The following is a 20,402-nucleotide window of genomic DNA, read 5'->3' as shown; positions in this document are numbered from 1 at the left end:
TATTATATGGTATATAATTTGAGGGTTTTGAATGTCTAAAGACAGCGATTAAGATAATTCTATGACGGAAAATTTTTACATTAAATATCATAATTGATCATTATTGTAGTCAACACTCATTAGCATAATCTTAAGATAGAGTGAGGAAAAAACAAAAGAGAGAAACTGGTAACTACGTACTGTGACACTCCATTTTAGGTGAAGACGGCAGCGTGCTGTTAGTACAGTTGGGAACAGTTTTTTGGTGTTGTACAAGGACGATTAATGGTATAAAGTCAAAAAGTAAGGCTGAAGAAACAAAATCGTAGTAGAAAACGCTTACAATCTGGTATTTATTGCTGTCTCATCAATTTGCCGCATGAACCACGTTTTCGATAACTGTTTACCATTTTTTTTTATGAAATTCATGTCTCAAATTGATTAAATAAAATGAATAAGCACTCGTACTATGTAAAGTTTCTTTCTTTTTTATGGAAAATGCCAGGGCGAATATGGTCGTGGTCCCCACGCCGTCGTCGATTGGATTATGCATTCGCAATGGTACTACAAAAGGCCAAAAAGAAGCTATTAATTAATTTGGGGCTTTTTATTTTCTCCTTTGTTGGAAATAATTTTTAAATATTAAAACAGAATCTCCGTTATCTTTATGGAATTTCTAATTCCGTATTAGGAAAAAAACAGAATCTAGATTTCTTCTTTTGGCAAAAAACCAAACCAACATATATATTAGGCAAATTGGTGACCTTCCTTTTGTTTTTTTCTTTTCCCCTTTCTTAAGAAAAAGAGTCGATATAATTGGTAAGTGCAAAAACCACAATGCATCAAGCCAGAAGGCATACAAACTAGTCCAGATGCAAATTTGACCCCAAAAAAACTCCTTGCAGAACAAATCTCCATAGGAACGGGTATGGTAGGTGCAGAATACAAAATTTAAATGGATACTAAAAATGGAAAGGAACTCGGCATTTCATTCGAAGTTCAGTAGCTAACACAAAGAAATAGAGGTAAATGACTAGGGGATTGATTGTATTGCTGCAAGAAACTAGCTCATAATCTATGATGATAAGATCTTACTTCTTCTTGGCAGCATCTCCAGCCTTGGTCTGCAGCCGCACAAAGTAACAGCAGTTAGATGCAGTCATAAATAATAGGAAAAAAAAAAAAAAAGGAAATCGGATAAGAACAGTTGAAAGGAAACAGCCTAGTTACCTTCTTTACACCTCTGATCTTCTTGGCCCTGTTTTTCCTTTCCTTCATCTGCTTTCTAGACTTTTCAACCTTGGTATCTAGTCCATTCTATTTTCAGAAGAAGAAAGAACTTCAGTATCAATGCACAAGGCAGATATTTGCATTAGCACATGCATTCACTTGTGTAAGTGCAAAAGGGACGAGCAAGAAAAGAGAGAAGGTTGCAAAAATTGATAACACACTTTTCTATTATTAAAGTTCAAGCTATTATTTTCATTTGTTGCGTCGCGCTGAAGCCAAAAGCATGAAATAGAATCCACTGCTCACCGGCTAGTAAACTTCTCCCTCTGACAATAATGAGCACAGCACTTTATACAAGGTAACGACTTCACGATGTAGGTAATACAGCTTGTTTGGATGACTTTTCTATACTCATTTATAAATTATGATCGCCATTTGAAGGACAAACACCAATCTGTGAGATCATAAGTAGCCTTAAGCTAGAAGCCAAAATAACCATGTTCCAATAACAGAGTTATGTCATCCATCTACAATGAATTCTTGGTTAATCTAGACTTCAGGAACAAAACTACGAAGATGATAAACCTAATTAATCTAAGTTAGCATCAAAAAAGACAAACCTTAACAAAGATTTTCAAGCTTGCCAACACTAGACTATTCAACCTAACATCCTATAAACCATCAGCTAGACTAAGGGACATCATCAGCATTCGCTGAGAATCACAACATGAACAGTTTGTGGTTCTTCCAAAATGTTCTTGACCAAATTGTCCTGCAAACAGATAAATGCCTTGCTTCTTCCACTTAAGTTCTTAATACCAGCTATGTTATCCCTCACAGAACCAACTAGATAACCACAACAATGCTGGGAAACCACATACCAATGAACAATTGGGCACTTATATTACTCAAACTCTCAACAGTCACAATGAAAAAGAACAAGAAACGTAGGAACTATTACTTTACACTTTTATTGATAAGCAAAATATTGCTTTCCCTCTTATGATAGTCCATATTCTAAGGCATATTTGAAAGAATGATTCACACTTATGAAACCAATTCTTGTCATTCCTACAACCAGTAAGAATCTAATTTTCTGCAAAGAATAACCTAAACTATGGTAGCCCAATACTAAAAGTTCTAAACTGAATACAGTTTTTGCAATTGAGTGTAATTAGCTCGATCTTTTGAAGTCCTAAACTATTTATTTGGCAAGATAAAACAGCACCAAGTAATTATTGCCTAGATTAATCAAAAGCCACAGTAATATAAAGAAATCAAAATGATGAACAAAAAAATATTCATCTAAAATATCATACTTAATCTGAAACAGAGATCATGACAAGAGTAGTGATTACCCTGATTAGACGGTACTTAGGCTCATACTTCTTTGCATTCTCAACCGAGTCATAAATAAGCCCAAACCCAGTAGACTTTCCTCCTCCAAAGTGAGTACGGAATTTGAAAACGAAAATTGAATTTGGGTCTTTCACTTCATACATCCTAGCCAGTTTCTCCTTAAGCTCAGCCTACACTCCGGTTCCAACTAAAACCAGTTAATAGAGTAGCCAGAAAAAAATCACATTTAAACCTTAAACAAACAAATAAGACATCAAAATACCTTTGAAACATTAGGTCTTCCAGGATGCAAAACATCTATAACCTGCGCCCAGAATTTTTTAAAAGAAAGGACAGATATTTTTCAGTTTTCATCAAAAACCCATTTATTCAAAAGTCTTTCTTTTCCAGTTCTAGCTATATTTTCTCATAACCAAACACAGAAGTAATCAATGTAAGGGAAAATATAACAAATAAATAAAAGCTAAACTTATCATAAGGAAATTAAAAAAGAAAAATAAACCCACGAATTGTTTCCTTGAAAGGAGCCTGTTGGTCATGAACTTCCTCGTCCTTATGGTAACAGCCTTGTCCGCCATCGCTCTGCAATCACAACCCAAAGAAGAAGCCTAAATATACGTGTGTATATATATATATATATACGTATTGCATGAAGATTCATTACAGGGAGGAGAGACTTACTTTGGTTGAGGTTCTTCTCCGAAGTTACTCTTTTGGTTTGAGGCTGGTGGGGGATTTTAGTGAGGGCGCCGGCGCGGAAGCTGATATGAGAGCAATTAGTAGTAACTAGGGTTTTTGGTAAATGAAGGGAAATATTTTCAATTATGTTTGGTTGCTTGGAGAATTGCGTTCTTGGTTGGACCAGGATTGTCCAACTCCACGTCATGAAACTTTTATAACCGATCTCCCTCTTTTTAATTTTTTCTTTTCTTTTCTTTAGGTTATACTTTCTTTTTATATATTTTTTTTATTTTTTTAAAATTATGTGTTTTATTGAATTGCTGAGTAGAACCGTGGATCTCTGGCTAAGCCAATCAGATAGCTTAACCTGTCATGTGCATCAACACTCTATACATACAAAAGCAAAGCAGGACAGTACAAAATGCCGACCCTGTTACACAAAATTGGTGCAACATAAAATTCAAGAACATCAACAACAGCAGGAACATCAGTCCCTGCATAGGCATTAACATGGGCTGCCAAAACACAAACGCACAAAACCAAGTAAAAGAAAAAAGATTTAATTACACATAAAAGTTTCTAAACTTATAAGTTGGTATTAACATAGCATAAGATTTTTCTCACATTTAAAACTTTTATTTTAATATATAGATTTGATATATTTTATAAATAATTTACTACTTCTATTACATCTAGGATTCATTTTAAAAATTTGGTCAACTCATTGTTGTGGCATTCCAAAAAACAGTGACCAAAAATGTGAGTTGTTTTGGGGTTTGGACCATGAGAAATTAAACAAGTGGGATCCTCAGAAAGCTCTATCTTGCGTGCAGAGAGAGATCCCATGCTATGCCCAATGGGCATAGGAAGTGAACTTGGTTTACTTACCAAAGAATCATCTACTTGCAAGGCCCTACCAATTGGCAGAGATGAACTATTAAAGCTGGTGGTTCTATCCTCTGAAGAAAAACTTCTGGCACTCAAATTGGAGTTTTTGGTTGAGGCCATAAACGAAAAGGAAGCAGCTGGAATCTGTTTTGGGTTCTAATGGCACTTCCACAATTCCAAAGACAAGACTAGAATCCCCTGAGTTGGTGTTGGGTTTTCTGGTTTGGAAAAGTTGTGAAATTATGTAGTTCTTAGGCAGAGAATTACCAAGGAATTCATTGGAATACCTTGTGGAGTAAGGAAATTTAGTCTTCAGCTGTGGTCCGAAAAATTATATTCTTTCTCTTTGGAGAATCAAGGTCTTCACCATATGATCTAATTCATAATCACTTTGGAATGTTGATTTAGGAGACATAACACTAAGGGCACGTTTGGTTCGTGAAATAAATAAGAATAGAATAAAATAAATATTACATAGTTTGATATGATGAATAAAATAGAATATGAATAATTATTATTACTTATTACAATGTTTGGTTAGTAATAATAACTTTAAAATAAAAAAAATAGAAAATAAAAAAATAAAAATATATTTTATTATATATATAATTATTTATTTTTAGTTTATATTTTAAATATTAATAATTTATAGTTAATTAAAATATTAATAATTAATAATTTAAATATCAATATTTTACTATAATTTAATTATTAATATTTTATTAATAAATATTTTATTTATAATTTAATATTATTATGATTAAAATATTAATAATTTTTTATTTTTTATACTCATTAAAAATTTAATAAATAAAATATTAAAATTTTAATATTTTAATTATATTAATATTGATAATGTTTAAATTATATATAAAATATTAATATTTTAAATTTTACAAATAATTTTTATTTTATTTTATTTATTTTTTCTTTATGAGCCGATCGCAGGAAAGGCGACCGATGTAATAAAACGTCGATTTGACGCATCAGGTGGCTAGATTTGACCACTACGATGCCAGATCGGCGCTTCCCCGCGGTTGGATCTGACCATGGAGTGTCAGATCTAACCGTGGGATCTGATCAGGAAGCACCAGATCTGATACTTCTCGCGACCAGATTTGGTCGTTGAGTGCCAAATCTGACTGGATGTCAGTTGAATCTTGTCGAAAAAGACTAGATCGACGTTTTTCGACCATATTCGGTAGTGAAATCGTCGTCTCGTCACTGCTGTCACCGTCGCCACCAACGTCATCTCCAGTGTTGAGTGCCAATTAGAGAGAGAATGAGAGAGGAAAGAACGTGAGAAGAGAGAGAAAGAATAAGGGAAAATAAAAAGAAAAAAAAGTATTTATAGGTCTAAGATTGTTATATTTTTAAGTTATAAGGATAATTTTAATCTTATTATATTTTAGAGTCATTCCCTCAATCATGGAATAGCAAAACTCATGGAGAAGCTCGAGTGTAATTATGCGTGAGTTTTACCTCATTTTAAAAAATAATTATTACTAAATAATAGCTATTTTTTATGGTATTGCTGTACCAAATGAAAGTAAAGCAAAACCATGAGAATAGAAGCTATTCTCTGTACCAAACGTGCAGTAAATGGGTTGCTAAAATTTGCAAAAACTCTCAACTCAAGAGGAGAAGTAGGGCTCCGAAGCGTATCAGGATCTGAAGAACCCTTAGTGCTAAAACCAACAAGGAAACCAGGACTATTGAAAAGTGAGCTGCTAATATGCCTTCAACCTATTGTATCAGACTGAAAATAGGACTCTGAATCAGGATCAGCCATCACATTACCATCCATTGGACTTGCCGATGAACTATGCTTTCTTACACTGCATTATCTATAAACGTCAATCCTCTAGCAAGAAAACCGGTAATTTCTTATATACTTTGCTACAATAAAGAAATATTCTAAAATATTTCAACTAATTTGTTATGGAAAAAACAGAGTTTATTTTAGTTACCTTCCAAAGCTTTTGATCATCCTTAAACTGATGAAAATTGACTTACAGTTTCGAGAAAAAAATTACCGAGTATTTATAAAATATGTATTTATAATTTATAATACTTTTTCTTTTCTATTGAAAGAGAAGGATTTTAAAACATGTATTTATAATTTATTATTGGACCAAATACTTAAATATAGAGATGAGATATACAAAAGAAGCATGCCAATTGAAATCCGCGCTGAGAAAATTGAAAAAGTGAGTAAAGGGCGAGTAATCCTGATAAAAAGATCCCCTTCGTTAACGATGGGATGCCATAATGACTTGTTCCAAGGCAAGCAACTTTGCGTTGCATTACATCTACATGGAAGTTTCCACGTTCAAGCAACTTGCCGCCTTACATGGGGGCTGGCTATGCCCTTTTAAAAACCAATGGCATGTAAGAAAACGGGGTCTTTTTATGGTATTTAACTATTTATGTATAAGCTACCCGAAAGCCCAAAACCCACTGCATTAAGCTTTCTCGCTTGCATAGAAAAAGCTCCATCTTCTTCTATCAGATTTACTAACTCCATCATTCTCACCCCAAAACAGCAATTGATTTTGCTCCATGAAGGTTTTAAAGAGTTCTGTAAAACTTTCACTTCTTGCTGTTATTGTAGCCGTATTAATATCCCACAACCTATATGCAGCCTCTTCAGCTTCTGGTGGTCGAATGGGCGGATCTTCTTTCTCTTCAGGGAGTTCACCTTCTTCGCGCCGGCATGATTATCACCATCATCATTCATCTAGTGTTTATGGGCTCTACGACTCCCATCCTAGATTTTCCATGAACGCCAATCAAGGGAATGGTTCTAAATCGGCTGCTGGTGCTTATGTAATGCTAACCATTTTTATGGGAGCAGCTTCATACTTGGTATACCTTAACTTTGTGGAAGGTGGAACAAGTATTCTACAAATTCAGGTAAGGCTCCACTTCCTTGCTTTAGTATCATTTGTTTATCAATAAAATTTGTTCTTTTTTATTGTACCAAACTCACAGCTATTCGTTCACATGCTTTCTCTTACTAGCTATGGAAATATTACTAGTATTCAATTAGAGTCTACAACAGAGCTTTAGCAACATGAATCGATTGCTTTTCTAACCCTTTAAGGCAGTGGATAGAAATGATCATGAAACCTTGCTGCTATCAAAAGTTACCCTCAGTTGATAATCATGTTATGAAGTTTACCTTTCAAGGATAGTATAGGCTAGACTCTCGGTGCTTTCTATAAGAAATTTTCATGTTTATGAATGAGACACCTTTCCACTATACAAGTGAAAAGATACCAGAGGAATCACAACTGTCCAATTGGGCTGTCCCATGTTAGTTGTTGGGCACAAAACAATGAGACGGTCCTGATTTCCCATGAACCTTTCCCGCTTAGAACTCCAAAGTCCCTCTCTGTAGTTCAGCTCTATAAATCCACCCAAGCTCTATTCTTTCTCTTACAAGAAAAATCTTTCACTACAATTGCATTCAAGTTCACAGCAAAACCTTTAAAACTTGTCATCTTTTTCGCTCTGTTCCTCTGCTTCATGTATGTCTCCTATGCTTCTTCCTCTAGTGGTGCCATGGGTAGTAACTATGACAGTGGTGAGGGTTCTGAAAGTGCAATTGTATGTGATGTTGAGCCAATAATTTTGATATTGCTCTGGGTTTCTTTCGGGGTAGTTACGGGTGTTACTCTTCTGCATTGCATTTTCAAGGGGGGAGATACCTTCCTCATGCTTCAGCCTTCAGGTATATCGTCAGGTTCTGACTTGTGGTTTGTTTCACCCCTGGATATTATTTTAGTCTGTGTGGCTCTCTTGATGAATTTCCATTTTGTGTTTGGTACTTGAGAAAGTTCAAAAAGCAAAAAGGCAGGATTTTATTTTATTTTTCTTATATTTTGCTTATTTATGACATGCGACCTTATAGGGAGTACTGGATTTACACTAGTAAAGTTTCTTCACCTTTTATTCAGGTTGGCTTATCTGCAAAAGCTCGTTCTTTGCAAAGAGAACTGACTGAAATTGCCACCGCAACAGACACTTCTACAGCAAATGGCTGGCAACTGATATTGGAAGGTAATTTTTGGGATTTTGTACACTTTTGAGTTGTATTAATTCTAGTGTTTCAGTTTTATCTCCTTTACTTCCCCTGCTTCTTCAAACAACACAAAAATTCTCATGGCAGCATAATTGATCGTCTGTTCTTTCTTCTCTGCTGCCTATCTTATTACCATTATAATCCAGGGTAGAACACTATAATGTGCTCGAGAATCAGATGCAATTCACAAACACTTGAAATGCCAACTTCCTAGTAGTTGAAGTCAGCTTCATATCAAAGTATCTAATTCTCTTGTTTTGATTCCAGAAACAACATCATCACTGCTTCGCCATCCAGATTACTATCTTTATGGTTATTCGTTTGTAAGTCCATCTTGCATATTGCTGTCTCATTTGATGGTTCCTTTGTATTGTTTTTCATATCATATCACAATGATTTATTTCACACTTCAATTGAGCATTAAATTTTATGGTATCATTTCCATTTAAGTGCATGTTTCAGTAGTAGATTGTAAGTAGGGTAAATTGCAATATTTGGTTCCTTGTGCACTGGAAAGATGTTCAATTAATAAGCCTCGATAATGTTGTATTGTTGAGTATTATTTTGATGAAACAGTTGCCTTTATTCTACTGAATTACAATATTATTCTGACGATTTTCCTCAAAGGTAACTCGCTGTTGGACCATTGGAGGCGCTGAACAGCACTTTAAACGACTTTCCAAGGAAGAAAGGCAGAAATTTGACGTAGAGTCACTGGTAAACATCAACAATTTTAAAAGGACAAGAGCTGTTGCTCCAAAAGCTGACAAGGTTAACAAGGACTGCATAGTGGTACGCATTCCATGGTTATTTTCTGCCATTTCATCATGAAAATTTTTAGTTATAAGTTTAACAGACCGCCTCATGAGGACTTCTTTGACCTGTATTCATCTCATCAAGCTTCTTCAATACATATATCATTCACACAGGTAACAGTACTGGTGGCCGTGCAAGGTGCACACAACCTGCCAACTATCAGGACAACTGACGATGTGAAGGAGGCCTTGCAATCTTTGGGAGAAATCTGTTCTAGCAAAACTAAGGTAAGAGATTCTTCACTTGCCATTCTAGCTAATTCATTCATCTTTGATGTCTAATATGTACTAATTTCTATCTTTCTTTTAGGGTGTAGAGGTACTCTGGACCCCTCAAGATGAGACTGATTCTTTGTCAGTTGAGGAATTGCTTGAAAATTACCCGCAGTTAAGGAGAATATGATGACTGCTACAGATCTCATCTGTGTAGATGTAGTTCGATGCGTACTGGTTTTAATCCATAAATACTGCAATGCTTGAAGAACGAACACTCAAGTCTCAATGTCTTCCTTGTAGTGTTCTACTAAATTAGAATTTACTACTGAACACTGCCATATATAGGGACTCAAGTATGGGAAATTTACTCATCTAATTAAGTTCTTCCTATAAAAATTTCTTCCAAAAAATGCTGATGCTGATAACTTTTGTTTTCCCCGTTATTTGGAGTTCTTTTGATGTTACCAACCAAAGTAGCCAGCATGACCCTGCCATGGTGTCAAATTTTATGGTGAAAAAACCCAGATTTTCTTCAACATTTATTTTATGATGAAAAAAAGAAAGGGACTGCAAATCGAAGTGTTTCTTCATTAATCAACATCACTAGGATCCCACCTAGATGCTGGCACAAGTTTTGACGGTGCCATCTACATTGATTACAGACTCAAGAAAGCTCACACCATCAAAATGTGTTTGCCAGAACAATGGGTATAAACCAGAGACTTTTGCAAGAAGTGTCAGCAATGGTGAGTTATCCTCTCAAATATTTTTGATATGTTCAATAGGCTTAATTGTCAATGACAAATCAAAAAGCTGATAGTTAACTTGAGATTACAAAGCCATTTGAACAACTCAGATGCTAAGGTTTTCATAATATGAAAAAGCAGAAAAAAAACATGAAAACCTGCTGGCAATACCAATCTGAGTTACGAAAGAGAGCAATTTTGCAACAGGGAAAGGCGAGCAATTTTTGTTAGTGATGCGATGCCATGATGATGTTGGCCAGGTGTATTTTACCATCGTTCCTAGCAGGTTTGCCTGGCAAACAGGCAAGTTTCCAAGAAAATGAAGGGGAAGTAGCGGCCTTGTAGGGAATGGCTATGCCCTTTTAAAAAACCAATGGCATGTGAAACGGCCTTTTATGGTATATACCACTACCCAAAAGGCCAAAACCTACCGCCCTAAGTTTATTCTCTAACAGAAAAAGTTCCATCTACTTGCCTCACATTCTCTGAATCCAATTTTTGCTCTTATTGTAGCCTTAATAGTTCATGCCATAGGCATCATCATCACCATCATCATTCAAGTAGCGTTTTATGACCACAATTCTCGGCCTAGTTTTTACAAAGAATGCCATGAAGAGACTGGAACTAGTATTTGCACCATTTCTACATGTAAAGCAAAATATAAGCAGGATATCCATCAAACCACAGTAACCCAGCTTACGACCCTTGAAAATATTGCTTTGTTTTTTTTTTTTTTAACTTTTCTACATTTGAATGGATCAGGTTTGTTTCAAAAATATTGCAAACATATAAGGAGAAAATAGCATGAAGATTGATTGCACATGTGCTACAACAATATAAATATAAAAATTGGTTGTTGCCTCTTGACTAACGTTTGGATCCAGAACTTTCTTTCACCTTTAGAAAAAATGGGTTTGCTGACACTATCTTCGATGATCTCACCCTTCCATTATTCAAAGAAAGCTTGCTCTTAGTGGATGTTTATTTTCCAAGAAAATGTAGAGAAGCTACCTAGGACATGCCCACTTGAACAACCCACAAGTCCAGGTATTATCACTATAAATAGTGAAAGCGACTATCCATTTTGCATCACCTTCTTTCAGACCCATCCCTAAGTCTTGGCTCAAAATAGCATACTAGCTCCTTGCAGTCCACCTTATGGCTTTAATCAATATCATTCTAGCTTCGAAACGGCGACATCGAAGGGGTCGTTCTGGATCTTCCTTCTCTGCTACCAGGTCGATATGGTCATCACCATCATCATCATCATCATCATCATCACAGCACTCAAACTATTTTGATGAATGGCCTGCTGATTGTCAAATAATGATCTTGGTAGCAGTTGCTTCATATTCTTACTTGCTGTATCTTTCAATTTTTGGATAAACTTTCTTCCTACAAACTATGGTACGGGTTAAAAATCTCCAAATTCTGTATAGATTTCCCCCTTTCTCTTAGGCTTTCGAGGTGCTGTTGACTGGACGCAATACTTCAATGCTTGAAGTTGAAACATTGGCTACTATGTATGGAACAGGCAGCTTCCCTTGTATATAGTTTGTATTTTTACCTTAACTTCAATAAATTTACGGATCAGTCTTCTTCCTGTAAATGAGTTTCTTTTACAGCTATTCTTAGCTAGTAATATCGTTCTTAGTAAACCATTAAACCTAACTACTATCAAAAGTTAACAATCACTTTTTGTTAAGTTTCACGGAAATTTCACAGTGATAGAATTTTTATTTTTTTATTTCGATTTGAAAAACGAGATATTCCAATTCAACTTGTTGAATATGGAAATATATGTACTAGTTATTATATTAAAAGTTTGGATATAATTTGCACTTTTTCATATAAAGAAAAAAAAAACTCTTTATTAATCATAATTTACCAAATAACTTAAATAAGCTTTTTTTTTAAATAATTCTATATTTTTACATTTACGATGCCATAATGCTCTCTTAAAAATTAAACACTAGTTATTTATATATATATATTTTTTTTTATTTGGTATCTTTGCCACTCTTAACTCCAATAAATAAGCGAAGGGTGAAAACAGAATATTATGGAAACTTTTTTCAATTATAACAATTTTTTCCTACCTTTACAATTACATGGTATTTGATTTGAGACTTGAGAGGTAATTGATATATATATATATATATATATATATATATATATATATATATATATATATATATATGTGTGTGTTTAGATTTATAGCAAATTGACAGTTCTACTGTACCAAATACCCTTTAGTTATACATGCACTTGATCACTCTTCAAAGTCTAATGTTTATGTTTTCTTGATGATTTTCCCATCCTTAATTTGTCCATTCCTATTTTTCTTTCTGTCTTACAGCAGGTTGCATGTTCTGCCAAAGCGAGCTTGGTTCAAAGAGAATTGATCACAACTGCCAAAACTACAAACACTTGTACTATACCAATTTGTTGGAAATTCTTGGTCAGTTGAAACCCATGCTTTTATACTTTTCTGTTGTGGCAAGAAGAAAATTTCATTTGTACCCGTTTCCTCTGTTTAATTATTTGTTTTTCTTCTTTTATTTTAACAAATAGCAACCTGATTATCATTGCTGCACCATTCAGCTTACTACCGTTATGGCATTCATCTGCAAGTCAAGCTCAATATCCTTACTTTGATGCTCTCCAACGTCGAAAATGTCGAAAATGTTCAAATAAAAAGACCATTCTTTCCCAGTGCTGATAAAATTTGAAGCAAGGATTACATAGTGGTGTGCTTCATATTTTGTTTCTTCTTTTTCATGATGATTGTATTGCAGTATTATTTCTTCCCTGAAAGAAGTAAACTAGCTCGATGGCATGAATGAGTATTGATTTGATTGTGCTTCTCTCTGCTTGCTTTCTTTGAACTCTGTTCTCATCGTCTCACTATAAGCCCGTTACATACTTTTTCGTGAAGGCATTGAATTCTGTGACATCAGTTCCAGCAAAACTATGGTATGGAAATTAAGGACTGAACATTTTCACGTAGATATCCTGGCTATTCAAGCTTTCTTATTTTGGTGAAAGTGTGCCAGGGTAGCGATTCCAAACCAGCAGGGGACTTAAATTTGGTGCATAGCCTGTTATTTGATGAAGCAAACTCTTATGAAGAAGTAGGCTGGATTTTACGATTTGAATTTAGTCAGTCCACTCCAAGCCCGGTCTTTCGCAAAGCAGTCACCTATGAACATCGGCCGAAGCATATCTTTCATGGTCTCTCGGCCATTGAAGACGTTACGTTTGGTTTGGGGCATCACGACTTGGGCTTTGCCCAACTATGAAATATATTTGACTTTGTTGTCAGAACTCAGAACCCCAAAGTTTTTTCTTTTTGTTGAGCCGAAGTACAGAGGTCACAATAACCCCAAGGTTAACGTCTTTATTTGGGGCTTCAATCAATGGGAATTTGCACCCTTCCAATAGCATATTTCCCGCAACGACTTGCAATTTTCTTCGTCAAGAAAACAGTAAAAGTTTTAATCTTTCTAATAAATAACGTCTCCTTTGAGTTGTCAGCGCCTTTATTGCATCAACTGGATTGACATTTGGAAGACTGATATCTTCCAAGGAAACACAACTATACAGAGAGTATTACACTCCAAATTAGGTGCAGAAAGGCACTCTAAAAAGTCGTTGGCAGGGGCACATGTGACAAAGTGGAGGCTGTGACTGTGAATGATGAAGACAGAAGCAAGGCAACATTCAATGCAAGGTTTAAAAGTAATGATTATGTAATCCCATATTTATGTACGAAAGATTTCACTTTTTCCCTGCTTTTCTTGTTGTAAAATTCAACAACGGAAGGTTTGTTTGCAAGGGGAGTCATAAAGGAATCTGTATACGTGTGAGATTATAAAGCACTTTTCCATGACCTAACTTTTTCTACTTTTATTGGTCTCGTGAGCAGCTGGGATGCAAAGCATTAAGTTCCTGAAATTTACAGTTTACAATGTTCATTACTATATACCAAAATGTTCAATTTACAATGTTTTCGAGCTAAATTTGAATATTTCATTGTTCTGGGATCCTAAATTATATGTACATTTCAGATACAATCATCCGAAAGCTGCAGTTCAAGTTGCGGTGTGTCCTCAACTTATGTGAGCATGCAGAATACTTGCACCCCAGGCCGGGAAACTTGTGGCTTGTGGCTGTATATAGTCTGCATGAGCCTCATACCATTTAAATATCTAACCAAGTTGGCAAGTGGTGCACGCAGATTATCACATGGCGCCGCAGTTAGGTTGGTGACATATACTTGTTGAGCCATAAAAACCATCAAACTTCTTGGGACCATCCTACTTTTTGTTCTCATAAAAAATGACCACAGTCGTGCAATGGTTTACTTTAGAAAAAGAGAAAAATACAAAAAACAGCTAGGGCCTGTGGGATGGCAATGGACTTCATAGGTGATCTGTCATCTGTGTGCAGGGCATTAGGAGCTATGAGACTTTAAAACTTTATTTGCATAGGCAGGGAGTTGAAAACTGTGGAGGGAATGTGGATATAGATCCTAGCTACAGCAGACATATTTTAATGTTAAATGTACATTGGCATGGACGGTTGGAAAAATGCCCTCCTCAGCATCATTCTTTGAAGACATGACAGATCCTAAGCACTTGCAATCCTCTATGTGTCTCTCTCTCACAAACAATACATCAATGAGGACAAGAGGATCCCCCTTCTGCTTGGTTTAGATAAATTTGGTGAAACCTTTCATACTTTAATGTAAGTGGGGTAATGTACAATAGCTTGATTTTCATTCACTCAAGTGATCCGTCTTGGACAACTTACAAGATGTGAATAGTTAGATCTCCCTCTGAATAACAAATTTCGTTTGCCTTCACTTTTACTTACAGAGTGAGTCAGCCTGTAAATGATTTGAGGGTGTGGTGTTCGAATCTGGTGAACATAATTAGAGAATTTCGCACCTCACACATCTACAGCATCAACTGGAAGGGAAGATGCCCTGTAAAGAGGGTGGGGAAGCAAGGCTCCTGTGTAGAAATTCTTGGTAGTGGCTACTGTCTCAGGGTTATAAGAACCACTAATTGCCTCAGAAATTTGGTCTCCTTGGCTTGCAAAACTGGCACATTTTTTCTCAGCATCAATAGAAAAATATAAAGTCAGATGCTTCCCCGAGGGTAATGATTTCAGGAGAGGTCCATTGCCTTCTCTCTTAGGAGATGCCAAAATTGAAGACATTGAAGCTTTGGTATCTTTGTCGTTCTCCAAGTCATTAAAACTTTGAGTCAAGCTTTGAGATCTCAGTCTGACTCCTAATTGTTGGTCTCTAAGCTCCCTCAACTGCATCTGATACTTTGCTTTTAGCCATCTTAGTTCTTGTCTAATCTCATTCTCATAATCATCCAAGAAACCAGAATCCACTGAATGGTATGCAGAGAAAGAGTTCCTAGCATTGGAATCACTTTGACTATCTATGCTTATAATTCTCTCCTCCTTTCCATAAATTGACTGGTCCGAAGTCTCATTTGCCTCATCGCAGTGGATATCCTTGGGACCTGATGAACTTAGTTCTGGTCCTTCTCGCTGAGCCCAAATGTCAGCATAGTGGATGCCATTTGATCGGTGTAATGAAGCATTTGAACCTTCTGAAACACATTGCTCTGGCCCTTCAACTTGGTATGTGATCTCTTCAAAACGGCCATGGATAGCAGTACATCCGTGTTTCGAGCACTGAAGAACTTGCAGGTTCTTGGCACCTGCACTACTTGATGATACATAACCTGAGATATAGCCCTTTGAAGAACAATTTTGACAAAAACTTGAACTCAAGCATTGTGAATTTTCATCTATGCCTGATCCCCTCTTCCACTCTGGTACTAAGGAAGCAATTTCACCATCAATCATATCTGCTATTTTAGTGACATCTTGGTCATTAATATCAAGCTCAGAAACCATTTCCGTTGCAACACTTAATGCTGTATCAGACTCAATGTCAAATGGGAAGTAGATGTTTCGAAAGCAACCTGCAATAAGAATTAAATTTTGTAACACTAATGCAGAACAGAAGCAAAAGAATATAACTAAACCTGGACTTGAAAAAGCACAAGAGAATCGAAATTTATCACTCTGTAGTCCAACAGGAATCTAGAGAATTATTCTCTATTTCAGTTAATCATGATAAAGATAGAATATTTAGAAAACCAAATAGGAATATTGGAAGGAGATAGTTCAGAACTCCAACCTTCTTTATCTGCAATTCTGAGTCTCAAAAAGATGCCATCATCTTCTCTCCACTTGCCTTTGATCGTAAGATCAACATCTCCCAAATGTCCATCTTCTTGACTAGTGAAGAGATCAATTTCACTTGTTTCAAATTCAAGTGAATTGTAACCCAAACCATTCTCAGGTCCATAACCAAGATAGTTGGTGTAGCTGTTGAATAAAGAGCTGTTGTTACTATGGTTAATATCATAAAGAGGTTGTCTCACTAGAGGTCCTGCATCATAGTAGTCTCTTTGGTATTCTATTGGTCTCAAGTCAGATCCATAATCATCAAGTTGGAGAAAAGGGTCTCTCAGAAGCTCCCTGGCAGGAAGCCTACGGGATACAGTTGCTAAACATTTTTCAACAAATTGTCTAACCTCAGGATCCTTTACTTTGTACAGAGCTTCTGGCTTTTTTCCCTATATCAAAGATAAAACATTTCAAATCAAGTGCTAGAGACGAGTGAATCCAATAAGGCAAAATTTTGAGAGCCTATAGTTCTTACTGAAACAACTTTCTTATAGATCTGAGCAGGATGTGTGCATTCACTGTATGGATATTCAAAAGTAACCATTTCCAAGATGCACATCCCAAAAGAATATATGTCAACTAATTCATTATATTCCTCTTCATACACCTCTGGAGCCATGAACTCAGGTGTTCCTGAGTACAATAACGGAGAGAAGGTATTATTCGAAAATTAAGTCTATTATACAAGAAATGATGCCATACAAAGCACCAATAAACAATTATACAAAGGAGAAGAATTTGCAATTTTTCTTTAACATACCAACACAACGAGCAGCATGTGATTTACGGAGGATTGCAGCCAGGCCAAGATCACCAATTTTGACCTCCCCTTGATTTCCATTAACAAAAATGTTATCACACTTGAGGTCTCTGTGAATGACAGGGGGGTCATGGCTATGTAGATACAGAAGCCCTCTCAAAATCTGTCTACACCAATGCTTCACAGCTCTAATATTTACTCTTCTATGTTTTAGCCTATACCTTTACGAAAACATGAAAGTTAAGGACAACCTCACAAAAAAAGAAAAGAAAAGAAAAGCTAATTCGAAGACTCATATAACCAAAACAGACAGAAAAAAAAGAATAGGATTGACAGAATTCTATGAGACTACATAATGCTTACTGTCTGAGAGTACCAGAGGTGAACATTTCTGTGACAAAGTTGATGTTTCTTTTAGCAGGATCAACCCAAGAAGTGTAGAACTTCATGATGTTTTCATGTTTCAAGGTTTTCAGGAGGTGGATTTCACAGTACAACCTCTCGAGATCCTCAGAACTTTGCAGGAAATCATGAAGCTTCACCTGATTCCATGCTACCTCAATTCCTTCGTACTCATCAAAAGCCTTATAACTGAAAAATTAAGCAAACCAAAACACACCATCCTATTAACCAACAACATCTATATATTAAATCATGAATTTACAAGAAATAGAAGCAAGAGAGAATTAATACACTGTCTTTGAGGCACCTTTGCCAAGAATTTCATTATACTGCCAAAAAAAATATGGGACTCAGAATCAAAACTTTAAATTCTCAGAAAAAAAAAAACCAATGAAGAAAAACAAATGTAGAAAGCAAAAACCAAAGGTTTGCCAAAAAGGGTGTTTAGTTATTTAATAACTTACCCTTCCATATCTTCCAGTACGATCAACTTCAACAAACTGAGAATAATCAGGTTCCAAGCTTGGACACCCATCCATTTCTTGTTCAAAGCTTGTTTCACCATTCATTCCTACTTTCGGAGTTTCAACAATGCTTTTAAAGGAGAGGGAAAGAGGATGAATCACTCAAAAAATAATAATTAAACTGGGAAAAGAAAGGAAAGGAAACTAATGATTATTTCTTTTTTTTTTTTTAGTTTTAAGTTTCGTTGTTTATTTATGAGTGTGAAGAAGAAGCGACGCAGAGGAAAAAAAGAAAAAAGAGAAATTACAAATAAGGGCAACGGACCCACAATTATTATTCTTTAATACCTATCAAACTATATTATTTATCCAAAAGGAAATAAAACTTTTAAAATTGTTAAAAAAGAAAATCAAAAGTACCATTTTATCCTCGGGCTGGCCGGATATGGTCAGACGAGGCCGTTTTCGGCCTCATCAAGCCGGATTGTTGCCTGACTGAGCTAGATCGAGCTGGTGGCTGCCGGCACCTCTCTCTCTCTCTCTCTCTCTCTCTCTCTCTCTCTCTCTCTCCTCTGCTAAGGCTGGTTGAAAGTTGAAAATTCGACTTAAAATTAAGGGTAAAAATGATAATTTAATTTTTAAAAGTTTAATAATAAAATATATTTTCTTATGATAAAAAAATTAATAATAATTAAGAATTCATTGCCCCTAATGGTAATTCCCCAGAAAAGAAAGGACGGATATGTCGAAGGGACAAGAGTTAAGGTTAATTGCCAACTAACTAGTAATGGACAACGAGGCAAAGATTTCACAAGGCTTGCCTTGGGCCAGGTTGCCCCACTTATTACAGAACCTGACAAAAACCAAAACGTCTCTTAATGTTCCTTTCTATCTCATCACGAGCTGTAAAAAAACACAGCCCCTCCCTCAACCCCGAGTCAGTCTTCTCTATCCTTTCTTTCTCTCTCTTCTAAGCCTTGCAACAGCCGGCAAGACCTGGACCAACCAACATCTTTTTTATTTTTTTATTTATATTTTTTTTTGTGGTTTTTGTAGGTCAAGTGGATTTATTGGGATTTTTGCTTTGTTTGAAAAAAAATAAAAAAAGCAAACGTGATATTTGCGTCATGAAAATCTCGTGATGGCTTTTTGATTCGAGGATGGTACTTTGTGTGCATGTAGTTTTCTTTTTAATTTATTTATATTTGTTCAAAACTGAAAAAATAAATAAAAAATAAAAAGCAAGCATGCGGCCTGGGCCACTACTCAGTGGCTGTACCCGAAAAGGATTTAATTCATCAATTCACACTCTTGAATGCTTCTTTTTGTTATTTTCTGCGGAGAGCATTGAACCTTGTACCAAAAAGATCCTACCCTTAACTACCTAATCTTAACTTCCATTTTCTTTGTATATTTACTAATAATAATGTCATTAAATAGTAACCATCTAATTTCAAGTGAAAATTATGAAAATTCATATAGCTATAGAAAAATTATTCCATATAGTTAGCTAATCAATTTTCACTCAAAATTAATCTCACGATGAACATGACATAATCAATCCTTTTATTTTGAACATATCAAATCATTTACATGATGTTGCAAATTTTTTCGTTTCTTTTTTTTTTACATTTAAGGTTTAAGAAAATTTACCAAAGAGAATAAATATTCGAATTTTAAACATCAAGTTCCCTTAAAAATATAAATAATTTGTTAAACTAAATCTAAATTGTTCTGTATAAATTCATTAATTCTAAAGAATGACAATAAAAAAAAAGTAAATTTTAGACTTAGCAGCTCATGCACTCTCCTTATTTAGAAAAAGTTAGGTAAGGTAAACATACTTTAGCCATTTTTCTTGTTGAAAATTTAGAACGTTTGTCCCTTGTTAACCAGAAAAAGAAGCAAAAAGGGGTTTTATTATTAATAATTGCTTTTATTTATTGGTTGCTTGTAGCTTCAATGGTACTCTTCAAATAGTTTGTGGTCGGTGGATGGATATATATATATATATACTTTTCTTACACTGAACAGTTTTTTTATGCGGATGAAATAGGATAAAAATAATTATAGTTCAGATTTAATCATGAAAAATGGGTCAAAAAATCAAAAAGTTATTGATTTTGGGAAATCAAAAAGAATTTATAATTTTTATATGATAAAGCAACTTTATTGTTTTTGTTTTCAATAAATTCTCTGTCCTCTTCCAAATGCATACATGTAGCTTTTCATTTGGTATACCAAACTTTAAGCTAATGTTCGTTCCATAAGGTTTTTTAGGTCGTACATGTGTTTTATTTGACAAGTGGTCATACTATAATACTATTAGACATGAGAGGGTGTTATATCTCATTGTTTGAAGAAATATGAACCATGTAATATGTACATAATTTAAGAAATTTATTAACATTTAATTCATGTTTTGTACCCACTAATTCAGCACCGTAAATAGAATTTCACGAGCTTTGTATTTAATTACTTTTACTTTTCAAA

The 20,402-nt window shown here is 35.1% G+C and overlaps 4 protein-coding genes and 1 long non-coding RNA gene across 6 annotated transcripts; 2 read left to right on the top strand and 3 right to left on the bottom strand.

The window, feature by feature from the left end:
- Positions 1-858: 858 nt before the first annotated feature.
- Positions 859-3,391, bottom strand: LOC18602985 (small ribosomal subunit protein eS24z). Of its 2 annotated transcripts, XM_018119191.2 has the most exons (6): positions 3,250-3,391; positions 3,075-3,150; positions 2,831-2,872; positions 2,568-2,738; positions 1,210-1,296; positions 859-1,103 (listed from the first exon to the last, which is right to left on the bottom strand). In XM_018119191.2, exons 2-6 carry the CDS (start codon positions 3,144-3,146, stop codon positions 1,071-1,073), a joined length of 405 nt encoding a protein of 134 aa, XP_017974680.1. In that variant the 5' UTR covers positions 3,147-3,150; positions 3,250-3,391; the 3' UTR covers positions 859-1,070. The 2 variants fall into 2 exon arrangements, with proteins under 2 accessions (XP_017974680.1, XP_007034755.1); XM_007034693.3 differs by lacking the exon at positions 2,831-2,872.
- A 557-nt stretch (positions 3,392-3,948) lies between these two features.
- LOC148763364 (uncharacterized) lies at positions 3,949-4,499 on the bottom strand. Its single transcript, XM_088805795.1, has one exon. It carries the CDS (start codon positions 4,255-4,257, stop codon positions 3,949-3,951), a length of 309 nt encoding a protein of 102 aa, XP_088661921.1. The 5' UTR covers positions 4,258-4,499.
- A 2,069-nt stretch (positions 4,500-6,568) lies between these two features.
- Positions 6,569-9,683, top strand: LOC18602984 (FLUCTUATING-LIGHT-ACCLIMATION protein 1, chloroplastic-like). The gene is made up of 6 exons (XM_018119184.2): positions 6,569-7,053; positions 8,100-8,202; positions 8,492-8,547; positions 8,852-9,016; positions 9,154-9,267; positions 9,350-9,683. Exons 1-6 carry the CDS (start codon positions 6,700-6,702, stop codon positions 9,440-9,442), a joined length of 885 nt encoding a protein of 294 aa, XP_017974673.2. The 5' UTR covers positions 6,569-6,699; the 3' UTR covers positions 9,443-9,683.
- Positions 9,684-10,880: 1,197 nt separating this feature from the next.
- On the top strand, positions 10,881-12,865 carry LOC18602982 (uncharacterized). The gene is made up of 3 exons (XR_001927400.2): positions 10,881-11,524; positions 12,361-12,462; positions 12,606-12,865. It is a non-coding gene; the product is annotated as an uncharacterized LOC18602982 (long non-coding RNA).
- A 1,849-nt stretch (positions 12,866-14,714) lies between these two features.
- On the bottom strand, positions 14,715-18,144 carry LOC18602980 (putative serine/threonine-protein kinase WNK9). Its single transcript, XM_007034686.3, has 7 exons — positions 17,910-18,144; positions 17,737-17,774; positions 17,407-17,634; positions 17,044-17,264; positions 16,759-16,916; positions 16,231-16,672; positions 14,715-16,012 (listed from the first exon to the last, which is right to left on the bottom strand). The coding sequence occupies exons 1-7, from the start codon at positions 18,012-18,014 to the stop codon at positions 14,955-14,957; spliced, it is 2,250 nt and encodes a 749-aa protein (XP_007034748.3). The 5' UTR covers positions 18,015-18,144; the 3' UTR covers positions 14,715-14,954.
- Between the last annotated feature and the right edge of the window lie 2,258 nt (positions 18,145-20,402).

The sequence above is a fragment of the Theobroma cacao genome, chromosome 4 (assembly GCF_053813885.1).
Source record: "Theobroma cacao isolate CCN51 chromosome 4, ASM5381388v1, whole genome shotgun sequence".
NCBI classification, from domain to species: Eukaryota; Viridiplantae; Streptophyta; class Magnoliopsida; order Malvales; family Malvaceae; genus Theobroma; species Theobroma cacao.
This window is presented reverse-complemented; position numbering and strand designations above follow the sequence as displayed.